Genomic DNA, 21,541 nt, shown 5'->3' on the forward strand with positions numbered 1-21,541 from the left:
GCACATTAAGCCTAAACCCAGTAGAAGAAGAGAATTAATAAAGGTTAGAGAAAAAAAAATATCAGTGAATTAGAAATTAGAAACCAAAGAGTAGTAGAACAGATCAACAAAATTAGGAGCTGGTTCTTTGAAAGAATAAGTAAGATTGATACTCCCCTGGCCAGACTTACCAAAATGAAAAGATAAAGGACCCAAATAAAATCATGAATGAAGGAGGAGAGATCACAACCAACACCAAAGAAATAAAACAATTATAAGAACATATCATGAGCAACCATATGCCAACAAATTGGGCAATCTGGAAGACATGGATGCATTTCCAGAAATAAATAAACTACCAAAACTGAAGCAGGAAGAAATAGAAAACCTGAACAGATGCACAGTCAGGAAGGAAATTGAAGCAATAATCAAAAATCTCCTCTAACAAGAGTCCAGGACCAGATGGCTTCCTAAGGGAATTCTACCAAACATTTAAAGAGGAATTAATACCTATTCTTCTGAAGCTGTTTCAGAAAATAGCAATGGAAGGAAAACTTCCAGACTCTGTGAGGCCAGCATTACCTTGATCCTTAAACCAGACCCCAGCAAATATAGAATTACAGACCAATATCCCTGATGAACATGGATGAAAAATTCTCACCAAGATACTAGCCAGTAGGATCCAGCAGTACATTAAAAGGATTATTCACCACAACCAAGTGGGATTTTCTGCTGGGCTGCAAGGGTGGCTTAGCATCCACAAATCAGTAAATGTGATACATCACATAAATATAAGAAAGGACAAGAACCATATGATCTTCTAGATACACCTGATCAAAACTCTTCACAGTGTAGGGATAGAAGGAACATATGTCAATATCATAAAAGCCATATACAAAAAGCACACAGAGAATATCATTCTCAATGGAGAAAAACTGACAGCTTTTCCCCTAAGGTCAGGAACATGGCAGGGATGTCCACTTTCACCACTGTTGATCAACACAGTACTAGAAGTCCTAGCCTCAACAATCAGACAATAAAAAGACATAAAAGGCATTCAGATTGGCAGAGAAGTCATCAAACTCAGTTTTCGCAGATGACATGATACTCTGTGTGGAATACTCAAAAGACTCCACCCCAAAATTGCTAGAACTCGTTCAGGAATTCAGCAAAATGGCAGGATATAAAATCAGTGCACAGAAATCGGTTGCATTTCTATATTCTAACAATGAGCCAGAAAAAAGAGAATTTAAGGAGTCGATCCCGTTTACAGATGGACCAGAAACTTGAAGATACCTGGAAATAAACCTACCCAAAGAGGCAAAGGATCTGTACTCAGAAGAATATAGAACACTCATGAGAGAAATTGAGGAAGACACAAAGAAATGGAAAAACATTCAATGCTCATGGAGTAGAAGAACATATATTGTTAAAACGTCTATGCTACCTAGAGCAATCTATACATTCAATGAAATTGCTATCAAAATACTATCAACTTTTTTCACAGAGCTGGAATAAATAATCCTAAAATTTGTATGGAACCAGAAAAGACCCTGAATAGCCAAAGGAATTGTTGAAAAAAGAAAACCAAAGCTGGTGGCATCATAATCCTGGAGTTAAGCTCTATTACAAAGGTATAATTATTAAGACAGTATGATACTGGCACAAAAATGGACACCTAGATCAGTGGAACAGAATAGAGAACCCAGAAAAGGACCCTCAACTCTATGGTCAACTGATCTTTGACAAAGCAAGAAAGAACATCCAGTGGAAAAAAGACAGTCTCCTCAACAAATGGTGTTGGGAAAATTGGACAGCCACATGCCAGAGGAATGAAACTGGACCATTTCCTTATAGCATACACAAAAATAGACTTAAAATGGATGAACAATCTCGATGTGAGACAGGAATCCATCAAAATCCTAGAGGAGAACATAGGCAGCAACCTCTGTGACCTTGGTCCAGCAATTTCTTGCTAGATATAAGTCCAAAGGAAAGGGAAACAAAGGCAAAAATTGACTATTGGGACTTCATTAAGATAAAAAGCTTTCACACAGCAAAGGAAACAGTTGACAAAACCAAAAGATAGCCCTCTGAATGGGTGGAGATATTTGCAAATGTCTTATCAGATAAAGGACTAGTGTCCAGAATCTATAAAGAACTTAGTCAGACTCAGCACCCAAAGAACAGATAATCTGATCAATAAATGGGCAGAAGACATGAACAGACACTTCTGTAAAGAAGACATCCATATGGCCAACCGACACATGAAAAAGTGCTCCACGTCACTCGGCATCAGGGAAATAAAAATCAAAACCACAGTTAGATACCACCTCACACAGGTCAGAATGGTTAAAATGAACAAGTCAGGAAATGAGAGATGTTGGTGAGGATGTGGAGAAAAGGGAACCCTCTTATACTGTTGGTGGGAATGCAAGCTGGTGCAGCCACTCTGGAAAATAGAATGGAGGTTCCTTAAAAAATTGAAAATAGAGCTATCCTGTGACCCAGCAATAGCACTAGTAGGTATCTACCCCAAGGATCCAAATGTAGTGATCTGAAGGGGCACCTGAACTCCAGTGTATTATAGCAGCAGTGTTCTCAATAGCTAAACTGTGGAAAGAGCTCCAGTGCCAATCGACAGATGCATGGATAAAGATGTGGTATATAAATACATCAGAATACTACTCAGGCATCAAAAAATGAAGTCTTGCCATTTGCAATGACATGGATGGATCTAAATGGTATGCTAAGTGAAATAAGTCAGTTGGAGAAAGACAATTATATGATCTCACTGATATGCAGAATTTAAGAAACAAAACACAGGATCATAGGAGAAGGGAGGGAAAAATAAGATGAAATCAGAGAGGGAGACAAACCATAAGAGAGCTTTAATCATAGGTTTTCTGATGGGGGAGGGTAACTGGGTGGTAGACATTAAGAAGGGAATGTGAAGTAATGGGCACTGGGTATTATAGAAGACTGATGAATCACCTAACTCTACCTTTGAGACTAATAATATACTCTTTGTTAATTAATTTAAATTTTAAAAATGTAAAGCAAAAAAAAATTTATATGAACAAATACCATCATCTTACATTCAAAGTCTGCAAGTACTTGTTTGTTGGTCATGATGTGAATTAATGGAATTCTTACACACTGCTGATGGCAGTGTAAGTTGTAAAGACTTAGGAAAATAATATGGTATGATTTTCTAGAGCTCAAAAATCTACTTGCCACTATGTAGAATTGGTTTTTTTTGTTTTTGTTTTTGTAATAGCAAAAACAAAACGCCCAAAACAATTCAAATAACTTTTGACAGGAGAATGAGTAATTATATTATGAGTTTAATATTTGATGAGATACTACTCAATAGTGAAAACTAACTTCAGCTGTTTCCAACAGCATGGATGAATCTTAACAAGGGTCTTGAAGAGAAAGCAAATCACAAAAGAATACATATGACCTTTGTTTGAAATAATATGGAAAAAAGGAAAAGCAAACTGAAAAATATAATTTTTAAGGACAAATATACAATATAGTGAAATACTGAAAACAGGGAAAGGATTGTACTTAAAATGTAGGATGGTGGTAACCTCTGAGAAGAAACGATAAGGAACTCCTGGTTACCTTAAGCATTATTGGTAATATTCTAGTTATTTTGGTTGTGGAGCACGTGTTTTTTTAACATGCCTTAAATATTTTTGTATGAATCCAGTATTCTATTATAAACAAAAACTAAGGGTTCTCACTGAATAATAAATCTTTTTGGATACTCTTATTCTACATAAGTGTAGTTTTTCAGAATTCTGGTAGAATTGGATCAGGGTTGAATATGGCTGGCTTTGTGTTTACACTTAGAAATTTCTCTAGATTGTTTGATGTCATAGATTGGTATTATCATTAATTAGGAGCTTTTCTGTTTCTAGGATGAATCTGAATTTAGAGACAAACTCACTCCAATTACCGTTTTTATGGAGTACCGGTTGGATTACAGAACAGCTGCTGATGCGACAGGCTTGCAACCCATTCTTAACCAGTTCACTCCCGCCAACGTTAGTCGACAGGTACTGTACTATCTCCACTTGTCACTAATTTTATACTTTAATTTTTTTAAAGTCTTACACTTCATCTTTTTAAATATCATATGGGATTGCTTTTAAAATGTTGGGTTTCTAGTCAAAGAAGTCAGAGGAAAGAATCTGAATTTTTGGGTCAGATATATTTGAAGCCACTCAGAATTTAGTTATATGCGGAGAAAGCAGGGTCATGTTTCATACACATTAAATAGTAAAATAGTTCAAGGAAAACAAAGTGCCAGTCTGTTTACAAACTATTTTACTGTTTTTGATAAACAAATTTTATATCTATGTTTTCTTAGCTTTACATTTTAATTATAAAAAATAGTATATGTGTACACATATGCAACCTCTTACATCTCTGTCATTTAATTAATTCATGTATATTGTTTCATTCCAGTTAAATTGATAGTTAAGATCTGTGTCATGCAATTTTATTCTCTTCTGCATATCCCCTGTGACTTAGAAGAGGAATCCTTTCATTATTTTCCCCTTTAAATCATTTTCTCTCTTCTTTTTGTCTGTCCCTGGGCTTGAAGCTTTTTGAATATTAACAATAGATGAGGAATGGCTTCTTCTTTTTCTTCTTTCTTCTTTTAAAAATTTGAGATTCCTTCTTTCCATATTCTGCCCAACCTCTTCTGCTACTTCCCACTATTTCTTTCTTTTGGATTTTCCATACTGCTCTAGCCTCCAGATCTAAATGGAGAAAATTCAGGGTTTTTTGTTTATTTCATCCATCCTGGATTGGTTAATTTCAGTGCTTCTAGTCCCCTTTCCTTCATCTCCTTCCAAATGGCCACGAATATGCTGGACTCATTTTGTCCAGTTTCCGTTCCTTTTGGTGTGCCCATCAGAATTGCTTCCATGTGCCCATAGCTCCTGATTCTTTTACACTCTGCAGCCATATTTCCATGATGTTGACAGAGGCATAGTCTGCAACAAGAAATTCTGAAAGGGAAATTTGTTTTTCCCAAGATCATGCAACTTAGCTAGCAGCAGCAGGTTCATGCTGAATCCTCATTTCTTTTCTTCTTTTTTTTTCAAATCTTCATTTCTTGACTGTACTTTCTCTTCTGTATAACAATTCATTCCAAAATCATAACAACTTAATTTGAGATAGAACTAAAATGTTCCAGCTAATTGTATTATATGCTATGAGTGTTTTTCTTCTTTTTCATTCTTGACTAGCTACACTGACCTATTTAAAAATAAGCAGCCATGGGGCTCCTGGGCAGCTGTCGTTTGAGCATCCGACTCTTGATTTCAGCTCAAGTCATGATCTCAGGGTCCCGGGATCGAGCTCTGTATTGGGCTCTGCGCTCAGTGGGAAGTCTGCTTGAGGATTCTTTGTCTCTCTCTCTCTGTCCCTAAAATAAATACATCTTTTTAAAAAAGCAGCCATGATATTTTTTACATTTAGGTATGCAAACAGGTTGATGAGTGCATATAAATATATGTGTGTTTATGTATATTCACATATACCTACATATACATTGATTTATATTGATTTACACTGCTTATGTGTCCTACTTTGGTATTTTTTCATGCAGAAACAATAAAATGCTTTTTTCTAGGCCCATATTCTGCTTGACTGTGGTGAAGACAATGTCTGCAAACCCAAATTGGAAGTTTCTGTAGATAGGTAAGTTTTGCTCCAAACATTAAACAGTATAACAAGAAATTTAAATGGAAGAACACACTTTTCTGTTCAAAGCAATAGTATATTTTAATGTGAACTAGTTATAAAGGAGGATAATTCATGATTTTCTGTAGTAGTAAAACTATCAGTATTGAACTTTGAAAAAATAAGCACTGTTTTTGCTACTTGCCTAGGTTGACAAATCTATTTCCATGCAGGATGAGCAGTGTTACAAAGTAATATCTCTTAAAGATATATTTCATTGTAGATACCCTGTTAACTACAGGAATCTGTTTAGTATTTTATGGTATATAAATTTTAAAGAATATTTTGAGAATCATGACAGTGATTAATTCAGCTTTTAGAAAAAAATTAAGGGAATTAAGTACCTACAAAGAGATACAAAATTACTTCAATAGATATGACTGGTAGTGATATATTAGTGGCATTAATTCTTTTTTTCCTGAAAGAAGCATTGGATTTGCATCCAGTGTGCTATTTCCAGTTTTCTGTTGAGCCGTGAAATAGGCTTAAAATATCTTGAAACACTGTTGAACATGTCAGTGCTATATATTTCTTTTGTTTCTTTGAACAACTATGCTCTCCCCGTGCAGTTTTTTTTCATTGTCTAGATTTGTATTAACTTGTAGTGATCAAAAGAAGATTTATATTGGGGACGACAATCCTCTGACATTAATTGTTAAGGCTCAGAATCAAGGAGAAGGTGCCTATGAAGCTGAGCTCATCGTTTCCATCCCCCCGCAGGCTGATTTCATCGGAGTTGTCCGCAATAGTGAAGTAAGCACACTGCCTCTTTAAAAATTAAAACGCACTCATAGATCTCATTAACATTAATGAGTTACTCCCCTATTTAGTGTAGTACAAGCTTAGCCATTCTACTTAAGGCTAAATTGCTAGGCAGTAGAGTGCCTGTCTTATATAATTCCTTTCAAGCCTAATACTTTGCATAATGCATTGATGGGATGTTTTTAGAATTGCTAGCTAAGTGCCTGAAACAAGGTCAGATAGATAAAGTGTCCTAGCCTGTCCATCAAATAATTTGTTAGGGGTAATAAGGTTATGTGTCTAAATCCTCTAGGGATCTTTTAGAAATACCTTTACATTCATATGTGGCAGTTGTACACAATTCTGGCTTCTCCCATACCCACTCCCCATTTGCTCAAATGGATGGATATATTTTTAAAATAAGAAGCTTAACTATGCAACTGCATGATGTTGTCTAGGAATTTTATAGTGTGTTTTTGGGGGGTCATTAATTTATTTTCCTTTCAATCTCCCCCCCCCCCTTTTTTGGCTGTCAAAGGCCTTAGCAAGACTTTCCTGTGCATTTAAGACAGAAAACCAAACCCGCCAGGTGGTATGTGATCTTGGAAACCCAATGAAGGCTGGAACTCAAGTAAGATATTTTAACTAAATGGATTTTTTTTCTTTTAAAGAAAAAAGCATATTTTTCTGTGGGTTTTTCCACAGAAATTTTTTTTATAAATATTTCAGAATGTCTCTGTAAATTGGTTTCAATTTAGAATGTAACGATTATCAGAGTTTGATTATAACTGAGAAAATATAATAATGGATTGCGCTATTACACTGTATTCAATAAGCAGTGTTTACACTGCCTTCATTTTACTAAATGAATTGAGAACATGGGTTAAACTAAGGACTAAAATTGTAACTCTGATATTTTTACCAAATGATTTAATGAATCCTTAAAGCCAATCTGACAGATACCAAGACTCTCATTATTAAGTGTGATAGAATTATCTCATGAATTTGAAACTTTATCATCGTCCCAAATAGAATCATAGAGCATCTTAGTTGGATCAGGCTCCCCTTGAGGTGGAGAAGGGAGCCCAAGAGTTTGAGAAAATGCAGTCAATGGGTCTGCTTCTGAAATGCTCTAAAAAGTGAACAAACATATAGCTAGAGAACTCTTAGTATCAAGGAAAAATGGGAGTATATTTCATCTTTTTTTCTTGCTACTTTTTCTATAAAATTTAATTATAGTACAAAGACTTTGGTAATCTGAAGATCTGTTTATCTTTCCTGTTAGATTATTATTTAAAGGTACAGACTTGGAAGCTAATAGTAAATAAGCCTTAGAGGTATAATGCACAGCATAGTGAATATAAATAATCAACCTTGTGGTGGTGCCTGGGTGGCTCAGTCAGTTAAGTGTTTGACTATTGGTTTCAGCTCAGGTCATGATTTCAGAGTCATGAGATCGAGCCCTGCATCCAGTGTAGATAATTTCAAGTTATTTCAAGTGGCCCGCTCCAGGCTTTATAAAGTGAGAGGTGGTTTGATGAAGTCCCCCCCAGAAGTTCCATTTTTGTGTATCATAAATAATCCCCAAGAAGCCTGCTTTCTCTTACCCTGTTAGCTCAGGTTTTTTAAAAAAGATTTTATTTATTTATTTATTTGACAGAGACAGTGAGAGAGGGAATACAAGCAAAGGGAGTGGGAGAGGGAGAAGCAGGCTTCCTGCTGAGCAGGGAGCCTGACATGGGGCTCGATCCCAGGACCCTGGGATCATGACTTGAGTGGAAGGCAGACTCTTAACAACTGAGCCACTCAGGAGTCCCAGTTGTTTTCTTTAAGAACAATGTTCCCCTGCAGGAATTAGGATGATTATTGTTAGTGGAGTTGTGATAGGCATAGAGAAGTTCTGGCTCTAACCCTACCTCTCAAGCCTTGTGTAAGCGAGGTTCTCTCACTTTTTAAATTTGTTCATTCTTCCTTTCTGCTCCATTAACACAAGTTCAGTTGTTAATTTCCTGTCACCAAATCAGTGTGCAGAATTGTTGTCCTGTCACTGAATCAACAGATACTCACTTTTGCATTGTTTATAATATATTATATATATAATATATATAAATATAATATATAAATATATATAAATATAAATATAATATATTTATAATATATTATTATGAGTACATAAAATTATGTTAATAATTATTAAGTAGGTTTCTTTATGATCTCTTAAAGAGATTCAATAGAAGATCAGATTTAATTATCTCTGTTAGAGTGTTTTCAGTTTTATTATAAGCTCAGAAAAACCCTATTTTGGAACAACTCTTTATATTTGGACATTGGAATTTAAATTTCACTGATTAGACATTGTTTTAATTAATACAGTGCTATCTCTTCCTCCCTCTTCAGCTCCTAGCTGGTCTTCGTTTCAGTGTCCACCAGCAATCAGAGATGGATACTTCTGTGAAATTCGATTTACAGATCCAAAGGTATGGAAACAACTTTTTTAGTTTGTAATAACTACTGAGGAAATGTTACTTGTCATAAACATATTATGTAATATATTCTCAATGTTATGGAATAGAGTAGGCTGAAATTTCAGTACTTGACTATATCATTTTTATTATTATTTTTATTTTTTAATTTTATTTTAAAAATTTCACTCATAATGTTTTCAGTGTTCACTTTTCAAGGTTGATTATCATTTTTAAAAATAAAATAGTATTCATTGTTTTGTATAAATATATTAATGTCGTAAATACTAAAAATATGGAAAATCTAGAAACAAATAGAAAGAAAACAATAATTACTCATAGATACCCCTGTGAACATTTTGTTATATATCATATTATATCAGTTTCTTTTACAGAATAAGATTCTTATTTTACTTGAACACGTCTCTATATGTTTAACCATTTTCCTTATTGGTGGACATTTAAGTTGCCTCCAGTTTTTTTTTTTTAAGATTTTATTGATTTTGAGAGAGAGAGACCAAGCAAGCGGGCAGAAGGGCAAAGGGAGAGAAAGAATCTCAAGCAGGGGGTGCCTGGGTGGCTCAGTGAGTTAAAGCCTCTGCCTTTGGCTCAGGTCATGATCCCAGGGTCCTGGAATAGAGTCCCATATCGGGCTCTGCTCAACAGAGAGCCTGCTTCCCTTCCTCTCTCTCTGCCTGCCTCTCTGCTTACTTGTGATCTCTGTCTGTCAAATAAATAAATAAAATCTTAAAAAAAAAAAAGAAGTATCTCAAGCAGACTCTGTGCTGAGCATGGAGCCAAACGCGGGCTCCATCTCATGACCGTGAGATCATGACCTGAGCCGAAATTGAGAGTTGGACACTTAAGCCACCCAGGCACCCCTGCCTCTAATTTTTTTTTTCCAACTGTGATGAACATCTTTGTAGAAAATATGTTTTTCATTTTTTATTATGCCATTTAAAAAATCAATATTTCTATCCTAAGAATAATTTGAGATTTGAGCTTGTAAAACAAAAGTAAAAGAAGTAAAATTTGGTCATTTTGGAATTAAATGCCAATGAAAATCATTTTAGTAGTTTTTTCCTTTCTTTGTTGCTTTTAATTTGTTCATTTTTCGTTTCACTGCATTTCCCTCTGTATGTCTTTGATGATGATCATGCTTAGTTCAAGCCTAAACGTGTATTTTTTCTTTTTCAGCTCCAATCTCTTTGACAAAGTAAGCCCAGTTGTTTCTTACAGAGCTGACCTCGCTGTCTTAGCTGCTGTTGAGATAAGAGGGTCAGTATGATGACTGAGTTGAGTGTCTCATTCTTGTGAGATTTAAACTGCTTTAAAACGCAATTACTTTTTAAAAGCAACTATGAGGCTCAGTAGCTTCTTGCGGGAAATAGCCCTCCAAGTTTCATGGTAGTTTTACTAGCGCTATAGCTTCTGTAGAAATAAGGTCCTAGGTGTATTCCAAAGCCCCAAATATTTATTTGGTAACCTCTGGAAATAAACCGGATGTGGCAACAGCAGGCACAAAATAAGTGTGTTGAACTTTTATGTGACTTCATTTGCCAATTCACCTATTACATTAGATTCAGTAATGAGTAGTTTGTGTGTAGGTATGTGTGGATGTTCACATATACATACAGCTTTTTTTCTTTTAAATATGTATATTTTTAATTGGTAATGATTTGATTCATTTGGATACAGGGTACTTTTGAAAATGAACTGACCATATCAGTTTGGTATTCATGGTAGGTTTTCTTTGGTCATTGTTTAGAGTTTCAAGTCCTGATCATATCTTTCTTCCAATTCCAAACTGGGAGCATAAGGAGAACCCTGAGACTGAAGAAGATGTTGGGCCAGTTGTTCAGCACATCTATGAGGTTTGCCGTTGTTAGCTTTAACTGATACGTGGTAGAGAGCCTTTAAAGAGAAGAACAGATAGGCTACTTATAAAAAACCAAATCTGCATAATGATTATATAAACTGCATTGTTTTTTTAAGGATGTATCAGAACTTTCTTTGAATTGCTTCCCTATTCAGAAGTTCCTTTTTTAAAGACAAGTAGCTTCAAGTGGTTAAAGAATGCAGTTTATACAAATTGTTATCTAAAACCAGTTAATTCTACTTGAATAAAAGCAATAGATCATCGTTGAGTATTTTCATATGGATGTTTTGAGGTTCTAACTAAAAATTGAAAGTGCCTGTAGCAGATCATCAGAATTTTCTTCCTACAGAAAGAAAATTTTCTGTCATCTTTCATTTGAAAACTTTCTCCTATTTTCCTCTTGTTATATATTTTTATCCTGACATATACCGCCCTATAGTAGAGACAAGTGCTGAGTTTGATCTCCTTTGGCCAGTAATGATCATGTTGTAATGTCAGAGTAACTATGGAACCTCTGCTGTAATTCAGCTAAAATTGGTGTAGGGGGAGGATTAAGGAATAGATTTTTGCCCAAAGTATTTACATTTTCTTTTCCCCATTAGTTGAGAAACAATGGTCCAAGTTCATTCAGCAAGGCAATGCTAAATCTTCAGTGGCCTTACAAATATAACAATAATACTTTGTTATACATCCTTCAATATGAAATTGACGGGCCAATGAACTGCACTTCAGATATGGAGATCAACCCTTTGAGAATTAAGGTAATGTGCTTAATAGCAATTTTTATTATGATGATATTTAATGCTTTTTCTTTCTAGATCTATGAGAGAAATGTATGAAATAAAACATTTATTTATTTTTAAAGATTTTATTTATTTATTCGAGAATGAGAGAGAGATGAGCAAGGGGGAGGGGTAGAGGGAGAAGCAGTCTCCCTGCAAAGCAGGGATCCCGATGCAGGACTTCCAGCCCAGGACCCCTGGGATCATGGCTAGAGCAGAGGGTAGACACTTAACCGACTGAGCCACCCAGGTGCCCAAAATAAAACAATTATTTTAATAACACAAACCCATTCTACAAAAATATTTTACTTCATAACCAGTACACTAAGGACTAAATTGTTTATTTGTATAACAAGCAAGGATTAATTCCTTACTCTGAGAAATCCTATTGAATCATTTATTTATTTAATAAATAAATAAGAGACCCAGTTCGACTTTGGTTCCATTGCATTGTGGTTTATCCACATATGATATTGCTACAGGGGTGTTTTGTTGTTCAAATTTTTGTCTGTGGAAAAAGAGCTAACATTTTACTTAACCAGGCTCTTTTGACTTCCGTGACTTAGAAAAATGTCATTTTGTGGAATTCTGTACTTTTGCACGTCCTCTCCATCCTAGCACATGTATTTGGATAAGAAGCTCTTGCCCAATTTGGACTAAGGAAAGTCAAGAAAACAGAACAAAAGGCTCTTTTGAAATGATATATATTCATGATTGACATTTATCACAATTGTGCACCATGAAATCTCAGGCTGTTCCCTTGTGTTTTATCCGTGTCTCCCCTAGCTGTGCAAGGGAAGAAGAAAATCATAGGTAGGCAGAGGTAACTTTCCATATATTAAGGACTCTCTCTGCTTACTTTCTACCATATACTAAGTGGTAAATTTGTCCTAACACGTTTTCAGCCATGGTGTTTTAATCACATATAACGGTTTATGCCAAAACATCAATGCAAAAATGTTTTCCACTGTTATATATCACCAGTTTCTCTGTAATCCTAGATCTCAAATTCACAAGCTGAAAAGAATGACACAGTTCCTGGGCAAGGGGACCGGAACCATCTCATCACCAAGCGCGATCTCACCCTCAGTGAAGGAGATGTTCACACTTTGGTAAGCGCCACTTCAACAACAAGCACTTTAAACATTTAAAAATATGTGATTATAGAACCGATGCCAAAGAACGCTTCAAAAATAACGACAGCTGTGCTTGGAAGAACCACATATATTTTTATACTATTCATTCCTCTTATTTTCCTTGTTCCTAGTCAAATTAATGCCAGATTTTCTTCAAATGATCTATCTTTATAGATGGTAATAAAGTATTTTATATTCCAATTTATTTTTCTAGCTGTACTCCAACTGATCTCTTTCCTGACCTCATCCTAATCTTGGAGGCTTTAGTGCAGTATTGGGAGAAAAACCCAGGAGGCCTCAACAAAAATGAATTACAAGAATAATTAGCATTATGATCAACTTTTGTTGAGTTAGTCTGTGTAAGGAATACAATGTTATAATATGGCTTATCATTTACGTTTTTGAAATTTAACAGATCTGCAAACCATCAGCTAGTGGGGAATCCAGTATAGTGTTTATATTCATTAGCAAACACCAATTACATTCACGTCACCACATTCCATAGGTCTTCTTAGTTTTCATCTGCCTCAACTCTCAGTGACTTTTAGCCCTGTTCGTCACTTCCTCTCTTGTGCCATCACTCCTCATTCACTTCCGAGACACGGCTCTCTTGGCTCTTTGCCTGTCACAACTAGCTACTTATTCTTCACTTCCAGACCTTTAATTCTATAGTGTTCCAGGGCTCACATCTCAGATTTCTTACCTACTCCATGTACATTCATTCATTAGATCTCTGCCTTCCAATACTATAGACACCAGGGACATTTCAGGTAGCCACATGTGGCTCTTGCTTTGGGAGGCAGAGATATCTCCATACTGATGATTTCCATGATTGTAGGAAGCTCTGATCAGACAGTGCTAAACTAGAGGATGTTACTCACTCTCATGGCTATAAGTACTGTCTCTGTGTGGATGACTTCAATTTATATTCCTAATCTGATCCCAGGCATTGAACTCCAGACTCCATTATCCAACTGCCTACTGGAACTCCTCTTAAATATTTATTAGCAATCTTAAATTTAATCCCAAGAATGTACCCCTGAGTTTTCCCGACTCTGCTCTTCCTACAGTGTTCCACGTCTTAGTAATTCATTGTCCAGAACCTGGGAATTGTGATTGACTCCTGTTTTTCTTTCGAATCTCACATCCTGTATATTAGCAAATGCTATCAGTACCTACTTTCAGATTACCCTGAATCTGGCCCCTTCTCAGCAGCTATACCACTGTTACAGCCTTACCCAGGCTACCTTCCTCTCTCACTTGGATTATTGCCAGACTTCTAGTTGGACTCCATATTTGTCTTTTCCCCCCATTACAATTTATTTGTCAAATAGGAGCCATAGTGATTTTTTTAAATGGTGAAGAGGTCATGTCAATCCAGTGCCTTCCCATATAAGTCAGAGAGGAAGCCAGAGCATGTAAAGCCTTTAAGCCCAACAAGATCTAGGCCCTTAGAACTTGCTGGCTGCGTTTTCTCTCCTTACTCTGCTCCTCATATTTTGGCCACCTTAGTTTTTCATTAAATAGACATACCCAAACATGTTTCTGCATCCAGGCTTTGAAAATATTTCTCCCATCTGCCTGGAATGCTCTTTAGGGGGAATGCTCTTTGTCCAGATAAACCCGTGGCTTATTTTCCCATCTCTTTCCAGTGTCCTTAAATGGCAGATTATGACAGGACTTCCCTCACCAACCCATGTGAAATAGAAATTACTTTTAACCCCTACCCCACTTTTCATTCTGTACGTTATCCTCCTATAGAACTACGTTCTAAAAAAATTGAGATAAAACTTACATGATATAAAATTCACCATTTTGACCAATTTACAGTATGCAATTTTCTAAATTTTATACTTCTGAGTCTTATTTTGATCTATACATGTATCTTTATGCAAGTACCAAATTGTTGTGATTATTATAGCTCTGTAGTTAGTTTTGAAATTGAGAAGTGTGAGTCCTTGAACATTTTCTTCTTTTACAAGATTGTTTTAGCTATGTGGGGTTCTTTGCAATTCCATATGAATTTTAGGATCAGCTTGATCATTTCTACAGAAAAGGTAGTTGGAATTTTGGTAGCAGTTTTGTTGGATCTGTAACAATTTAGGAGTGTTTTCATCTTAATAATAGTAAGTCTAACAGTTCTTGAACTTGAGGTATCTTTCCATTTATTTAGGTCTTCTTTAATTTCTTTTAAAAATATTTTGCACTAGTAAGTGTATGCAAGCCTTGCACTTTCTTGGTTAAAATACTTCTATGTATTTTATTCTTTTGGGATGCTCTTTTTTAAATAGAACTGTTTTCTTAATTTCATCTTCAGAATTTTCATTATTGGTATATAGAAATACAAGTTATTTATATATCAGTCTTGCATTCTGTACCTTTTCTGTACTTGTTTATTAGCTCTAATAGTTTTACTGTGGATCTTTGGTGTTTTTGTATATAAGATCCTGTCATCTGTGAACAGATAGCTTTACTTCTTCCTTTCCAATTTGGGTACCTTTTATTTAATTTTTTTCTTGCTTAATTGTACTGGCTAGGGCCCTCTGGACAATTTGAATAAAAGTGTCATGAGTGGGCACTGTTGTCTTGTTTCTGATCTTAGGGGGAAAGCATTTTTCTTTCACCATTAAGTGTGGTGTTAGTTACCAGCTTCTCACAGATGCCCTTCCCTGGGTCATGGAAACTTGGTTATTCCTTGTCATCGACTAGTGGTACTACTTACTGGATAGCATTGTTGTGTAACTATGCATGTGACAGGTCTAATGCAGTTTGACCAGCACATGCAAGGTGGTCATTATTTCCTATCTTTGACTGCCTGCCTTCCAGTTATTGATAAAAACACTGAATGTAGCAAAGACCATCAGCATGCCACTTGATTTCTACGGGTCTGACATGGCATAGCTGTTAAGATTCATTCTGGTTCTTTTCTTTTCCATAGGCATAGAAGATTGGATTTTTATGTCTTAATATAATCATCATGCTCTGGGTTTACCTAAGAATATTAATTTCTAGAAGAATGTTGACTTCTGGTCATAAAATACATCTTTTAATATTATAGATCTTATCTTTATATAACAAATCACATTAAAACCAACCCTTTTATTTTTATTTTATTATTTTTTTTAAGTAGGCTCCATGCCCAGTTTGGAGCCCAACATGGGGCTTGACCTCACAACCCTGAGATGAAGACCTGAGCTGAGACTGAGTCAGACACCTAACCAACTAAGCTACCCAGGCTCCCCTAAAACTGACCCCTTTTAACAAAAAGCATTCATAGACTCCACTATTAGCCTATCATTTTAAATATTATTCTTATAAGGCAAAAGAATCTGGATCATCTCTTTATTCCTCACATAAAACAACATTACTTTTCTTGTAAGTGAAGAATTCGTTTTGGCAGGGTTGTGGAGTTGCTGAGTGCCTGAAGATTGTCTGCCAGGTTGGACGACTAGACAGAGGAAAGAGTGCCATCCTGTATGTAAAGTCCCTGCTGTGGACTGAGACCTTTATGAATGTAAGTAGACAGATAACAGCATTCAGCAGTCTATCCATTTTCTCCAAGACATGAAAAAGGCCTCACATCTTGGAAATCATTTCATTATCATTTCCATACAGAAAGAAAACCAGAATCATTCATACTCTCTGAAGTCATCTGCTTCTTTTAACGTCATTGAATTTCCTTATAAGAACCTTCCAATTGAGGATATCTTCAACTCCACATTAGTAAGTCATTGATTTGGGGAAATGGAATAAATGTACTCATTCAATGCCATAGATTTTTATTTTATTTTATTTTAAATAATGACACCCTAACTATTGTAAAAGTTACCTGGTAGGCTTGTAACCTAGTTAAATATTATTTAACTCCCTCACCTTAGAATTATTAAAGGTAGATTTTTTTACTTTAGCATCCCTATGTAAGAGATTTCATGGGGAATTTTTCCCCATGAAGTTAGAAAGTTGGAAATTAACTATAAAAGGTGAAGGTGAAAGATTTTAAAGATCTATAATTTGAGGATTAAAAATGGGACCAATACATCAAAGCTGGATATTCAATTATTTAAAATTATTTAAAAGTCACTTCAGAGGTACCTTGAAGTTAACCTGCTGTTGGGAATTTTATGTGCGTATGTGCATGCTTCAGTACCAAATACATAATCACAGATTATCATATACAAGAAAAGAAAATGTGAATACCATTAAAACAAAATGTAATAGGCATTCAGACATTTGTTGAGTGATTTAGTGAACTATTTTTAAAACTCAAAACCTTTTCCCCCCCAACAGGTTACCACTAATGTCACCTGGGGCATTCAGCCCGCACCCATGCCTGTGCCTGTGTGGGTGATCATTTTAGCAGTGCTGGCAGGATTGCTGTTACTGGCTGTTTTGGTATTTGTAATGTACAGAGTAAGTAATAGACTTGCGAAGAGCAGCAGGAAGGGGAAGCAGAAGAAAAAGGTATGGGAGGGAGGGAAAGGAGGAAGAATAGAAAAGAAGGGAAGGAAGAAAGGGAACTTTAATGATGCATGATAAGCACAATATATTTGAAGGGAGAAAAGTTGTCTGAGGTGCTGCTCAAATTTTCTTGGTGATAATACAGTCACTTAGTGCTTTTAATTTTCTTCACTGATGTGGTAGTAATGTTCATTTTTCTTCACCTAACAGATGGGCTTTTTTAAACGTGTTCGGCCACCTCAAGAAGAACAAGAAAGGGAACAGCTTCAACCTCATGAAAATGGTGAAGGAAACTCAGAAACTTAACTGTGATTTTTAAGTTACGCTACATCCTGACCCATTAGAATCACTGACTTCATTATAAGTTTCAGTTTCTTTTGCAAAGAATAAAATTCCAAGACTGTACTGCTGATGGTGCCCATTGGTATTAATCACAAAACAAGAGCAATATTTGTCAACCTTTTTGAAATAATTAAGTTCAGATGTACGTGTAATACACACCCACTGACTTGTGTTTTTAGGTATTTAAATAATAAAATTTCAAGTGATAGTTCTTCAATGTACATAAGACATGTAGTGCCTGAGTTACCACTTTATATAAAATAGTACCTCCTACAATTATTGTTTCTGATTTTGTATGTTGATTTTGTTTGTTGTTGCTTTTGTTGTTTTAAAGCAATCCGTATTTGGACCTTAGGATCCACATCTTTTGTACAGGAATTTATTGTTAATATACATTACACTACAGTTGAGTTTTTAAGCTACTAACTTTATAACTGCATGAACTTGGATTTTAATATTACCTATGTTGTAGAACTTAAAAAAAAAGAAAAAAGCATGGTCCATCCAAATTCTTTGCTGTAATAGTAAAGATACAGTATTTTTAATATAAAAATTGGGCACATGCTATTATATTTTAATTTTTGTTTAATCCATAGTCCATTTCCTTACATTTTAATTTGTATGTTTAGGTTCTATTTCAAATCCTTTAACCTAACCTGTACTAAAAATTCTATGATCAGAAATGCCTCTTTTGTGTGATAGTTTAATAGTTTAATCATCATGCTTAAAGCCATATGCAGTTGGGAATCGTTTCCAAAGTACATGTATTCCATTGTATTAGTCCAGCTATTTACAATACAAAAAAAAAAAGCATTTAAATTAAAAGACGTAGTTCTTTGATAAAGTTGCTTATTTGTAGTATGCTCTTAGAGCAAGGATTTTTAGTTGAGATTAATTTATTTTCTTCCTATATATGTATTCTTCCTTATATTTCCAAAACTTTACTGAGAATGGGCTAAGATCAATGAGGAATCTTTACAAATTACAGGAACCTGCATCCAACCTCCCAACCCCACAAGAAATGCTTGGAATTGAAATTCTTAACGTGGCTTGCTGGTTTCCTTGTAGAAATAGCATGATGCTACTTATATGGGTATTACCTTAGTTTCGACAAAGTATCATGTGGAAAACCAGTCTCATCTATCAAAATAACTATAAAAGTTACTTTTATAAGTAATTCAGGTTACTGGGAGCCTTTTAAAACTTTTATAGTTTTATTAACATAAATTACTTTTTTAGGATTTTTTTATATAAAAATTGCACAGGTGGCACGTTGTTGTTTTATATGCCTGTAGGGTGATGATTCTTCTGGAGGAATATGTGATTTATTCACAGTTCCTCAAGGTCTGGGAATGACTCCTAATTGTACCTATTTTTGTGCAATTACATCATGTTATTCTTTAGAAATTGAGAGTTTAATAGGTTTTTAACTGCTGTCCTCATTAGGCAATGATAAATATTTCCCTCAAATAATTGAATATTTTTCTGTTTTAAAAATAATTGAAATTTATCTTGCCATATCTTGTGTTCTAATTCCTTACACAAGTGGCTAAGCTAGAATGTATTCATAAAACAGGAACACGTGTTATATATGTTAGAACATGACAAGACCCTGTATTTATTTCACTTTAATGAATCTCAAAATTAATAGGTTTGTAGTATAGATTTTGTTAGTAGCTTAAAAGATCTTAGTCATATGCAATAAGTATTTTTACTACCAATGAGTCTAAAGTTTTTTAAGAAAAAATAGTTTTATCCTAGGGTCTGCCACCAAACAGTCACTAAGTTGACAACTTTCACTACCTGTTTTCGCATCTAATAGTAGTCATCCCTGAAAGTATATGTTGGATAAAATTCACTCTTTTAAAAAAACTTAACTGTTCACTTTTGCACGTTCTGTTCCTTTTATGGCCTCTATCTCAAGGTATAATCTTGTATGGGAGACTGAAGGATGTTATTATTGGAAGCATGATGTTTTAAGTTCCCTTTTATGAAATGTAGTTTTAAGCAGTAGTATTTTCTTTTAAAAAATGAAAATGCATATCTCTACAAAAATATGGTAGAAGAATGATTTGGAAGCTTACTCTCTGAGGAAAATATTTGGGAAATTATTGGGATTCTTTTTACCCTGAAGCAGCATGTGAATATATTTGGTTAAAATGTCAGACAATAGTTCTATGAAAACTTAATTTTCAAACATTTTAACTGCTACTGTTTATGATTTATTGAGAATTAAAATCCATTTTGAGTGTAAAATTTTAATAATCTGATCACTTTTAAAAAACATGAGTGAGATAGAGAGTATTTAAAGCATTTAATATTGGTAAGAACTATTGATTCTGTTGTCAATTTCTTATGTAAGCATTTATTTCAGAATTGATATTTTGAGAAACATTTGTGCGAGGGATATTCTTTTTTTCCCCTTTACCTTTCTCTTGGGATGAATTATTATTTTATTATGATGATGACTGTTATTATGATATAGGTCTTCATAATTCTGAAAGATAAAACAATTAAAACTTTAGTGCCACAATTTTACCTGTGTTTTGAAACTACTACTTCATAGTAAATTCTCATCAATACTTCATATAACAAGAAAATTGAAGTATTAGTAAAAGAGATTGTACTTAGTACAGTAAAAGAGACTTCCTTAAGAGGGCTCTGAAAGACTTGTGATAGTTAATGATGACCCCAAGAGAGATTTCAGTGGCAAAAGTACGGTATATACTAGATCAGCTGCTTTATATAAGGCAAACAAACTGTAAGTTGATAGACACTTTTTTTTGTTGCAAAACACAGTGCCAAGCTTGGAGAAGAAGAATAATTGGAATTTTTTTAAATACATGTGTATAACCATTGCCTATCTTAATGTCACTTTGTATGTTCTCTTGGATAGTTTGTATATGTGGTAGTTCGGCAAATAAAAAAATGTGGAATTCAGAAATTGAATATAGGATCAAAAATGGCAAATAAAATAACTTACTCAGTGTTTTGGAGACTAGCCCTTTTAATTTGTTGATATGCTAGTTTGGACATTGAACCCCAGGCATATATGCTTATATTTCTTTGTAATTTCTGATATGTAATGAGCTTCTTGGGAGAGGTACCAAATCCTTGATATTCGTTGTCATTGTTCTCAAGTGCAATATAACAATGTAACCAAACCTAGATAATTTTCAAAGTCATTGTTAATTTAGTAAACCTAATCTAAACAGATTTAAATTTATTAGAATTTTGGTTAGTAGGAAGGAGGGATTCTGCTATGGATATACAAACAAAGTTATTTACTCCTAAAAGATACATTCTACATTTTATTTCAGGTTGGACATGATCTATTCCCTACTAGTTTTGAAACACTTTGAAATATCTTAAACTAACTTGGAACTGTATATCAAATTAATTTGCTACCTAATAACATAGTAATTTTCTTTGTTTAGCTTCTCTTATGATCACCCACATTGGGTGAGACATAAAACGCGTGTCTTCTAAAACTTGTCATTTGCTGACTTGATTTAGTAAAAACCAGTACAGTGTTTTACTTAGTTTCCAATGTGTAACTTGTGTCTGTTCAATAAACTTGAGCATATGGTGCCACTTTTGTGTATATTTTCCTTTGTGATGACAGTTTTGTTTTTTAATCACATGAGCCAGCAATAATGGACTAAGGGGATGATGACCTTAAAGAGGTGTCTCTCTGAAAGTCTGAATTCCTTATGAGTGTTATTTCTTTGAAAAAAGGTAACACAAAAAGAGCAAAATGAACCTAAGTTTAAAATACACCAATTACAAATCACAGAATCATAGACATTTTTAAATTTAAAAGGGGTTTCCATTTCCAATAATGGCAAGGTAGCTTTTATCAGATAAAAATGATAAGTGATGAACAAAAGAACAAAAGAACAGTTTGAAAACACTGAAGTTAGTAAAAGCAGCTTGACAGAAACTGGAATGGATTTGATTATTAAAGAGGGGAACCACCTTTTTCCTGGAAGTTAC

At 34.7% G+C, this 21,541-nt stretch overlaps 1 protein-coding gene across 1 annotated transcript in view; it reads left to right on the forward strand.

Moving 5' to 3' along the window:
• LOC125095857 (integrin alpha-V) overlaps positions 1 to 21,139 on the forward strand; it is a 105,969-nt gene extending 84,830 nt beyond the window's left edge. Inside the window, exons 18-30 of the mRNA XM_047722401.1 lie at positions 3,909 to 4,046; positions 5,636 to 5,703; positions 6,351 to 6,498; positions 7,025 to 7,117; positions 8,884 to 8,963; positions 10,146 to 10,226; positions 10,717 to 10,822; positions 11,430 to 11,588; positions 12,611 to 12,721; positions 16,146 to 16,259; positions 16,361 to 16,468; positions 17,033 to 17,155; positions 17,414 to 21,139. Coding sequence (XP_047578357.1) covers positions 3,909 to 4,046; positions 5,636 to 5,703; positions 6,351 to 6,498; positions 7,025 to 7,117; positions 8,884 to 8,963; positions 10,146 to 10,226; positions 10,717 to 10,822; positions 11,430 to 11,588; positions 12,611 to 12,721; positions 16,146 to 16,259; positions 16,361 to 16,468; positions 17,033 to 17,155; positions 17,414 to 17,509 — 1,425 coding nt within the window. The 3' untranslated portion in view covers positions 17,510 to 21,139. The remainder of the gene's footprint in view (positions 1 to 3,908; positions 4,047 to 5,635; positions 5,704 to 6,350; positions 6,499 to 7,024; positions 7,118 to 8,883; positions 8,964 to 10,145; positions 10,227 to 10,716; positions 10,823 to 11,429; positions 11,589 to 12,610; positions 12,722 to 16,145; positions 16,260 to 16,360; positions 16,469 to 17,032; positions 17,156 to 17,413) is intronic.
• Positions 21,140 to 21,541: the final 402 nt, after the last annotated feature.

This window comes from Lutra lutra, chromosome 3 (genome assembly GCF_902655055.1).
Source record: "Lutra lutra chromosome 3, mLutLut1.2, whole genome shotgun sequence".
NCBI classification, from domain to species: Eukaryota; Metazoa; Chordata; class Mammalia; order Carnivora; family Mustelidae; genus Lutra; species Lutra lutra.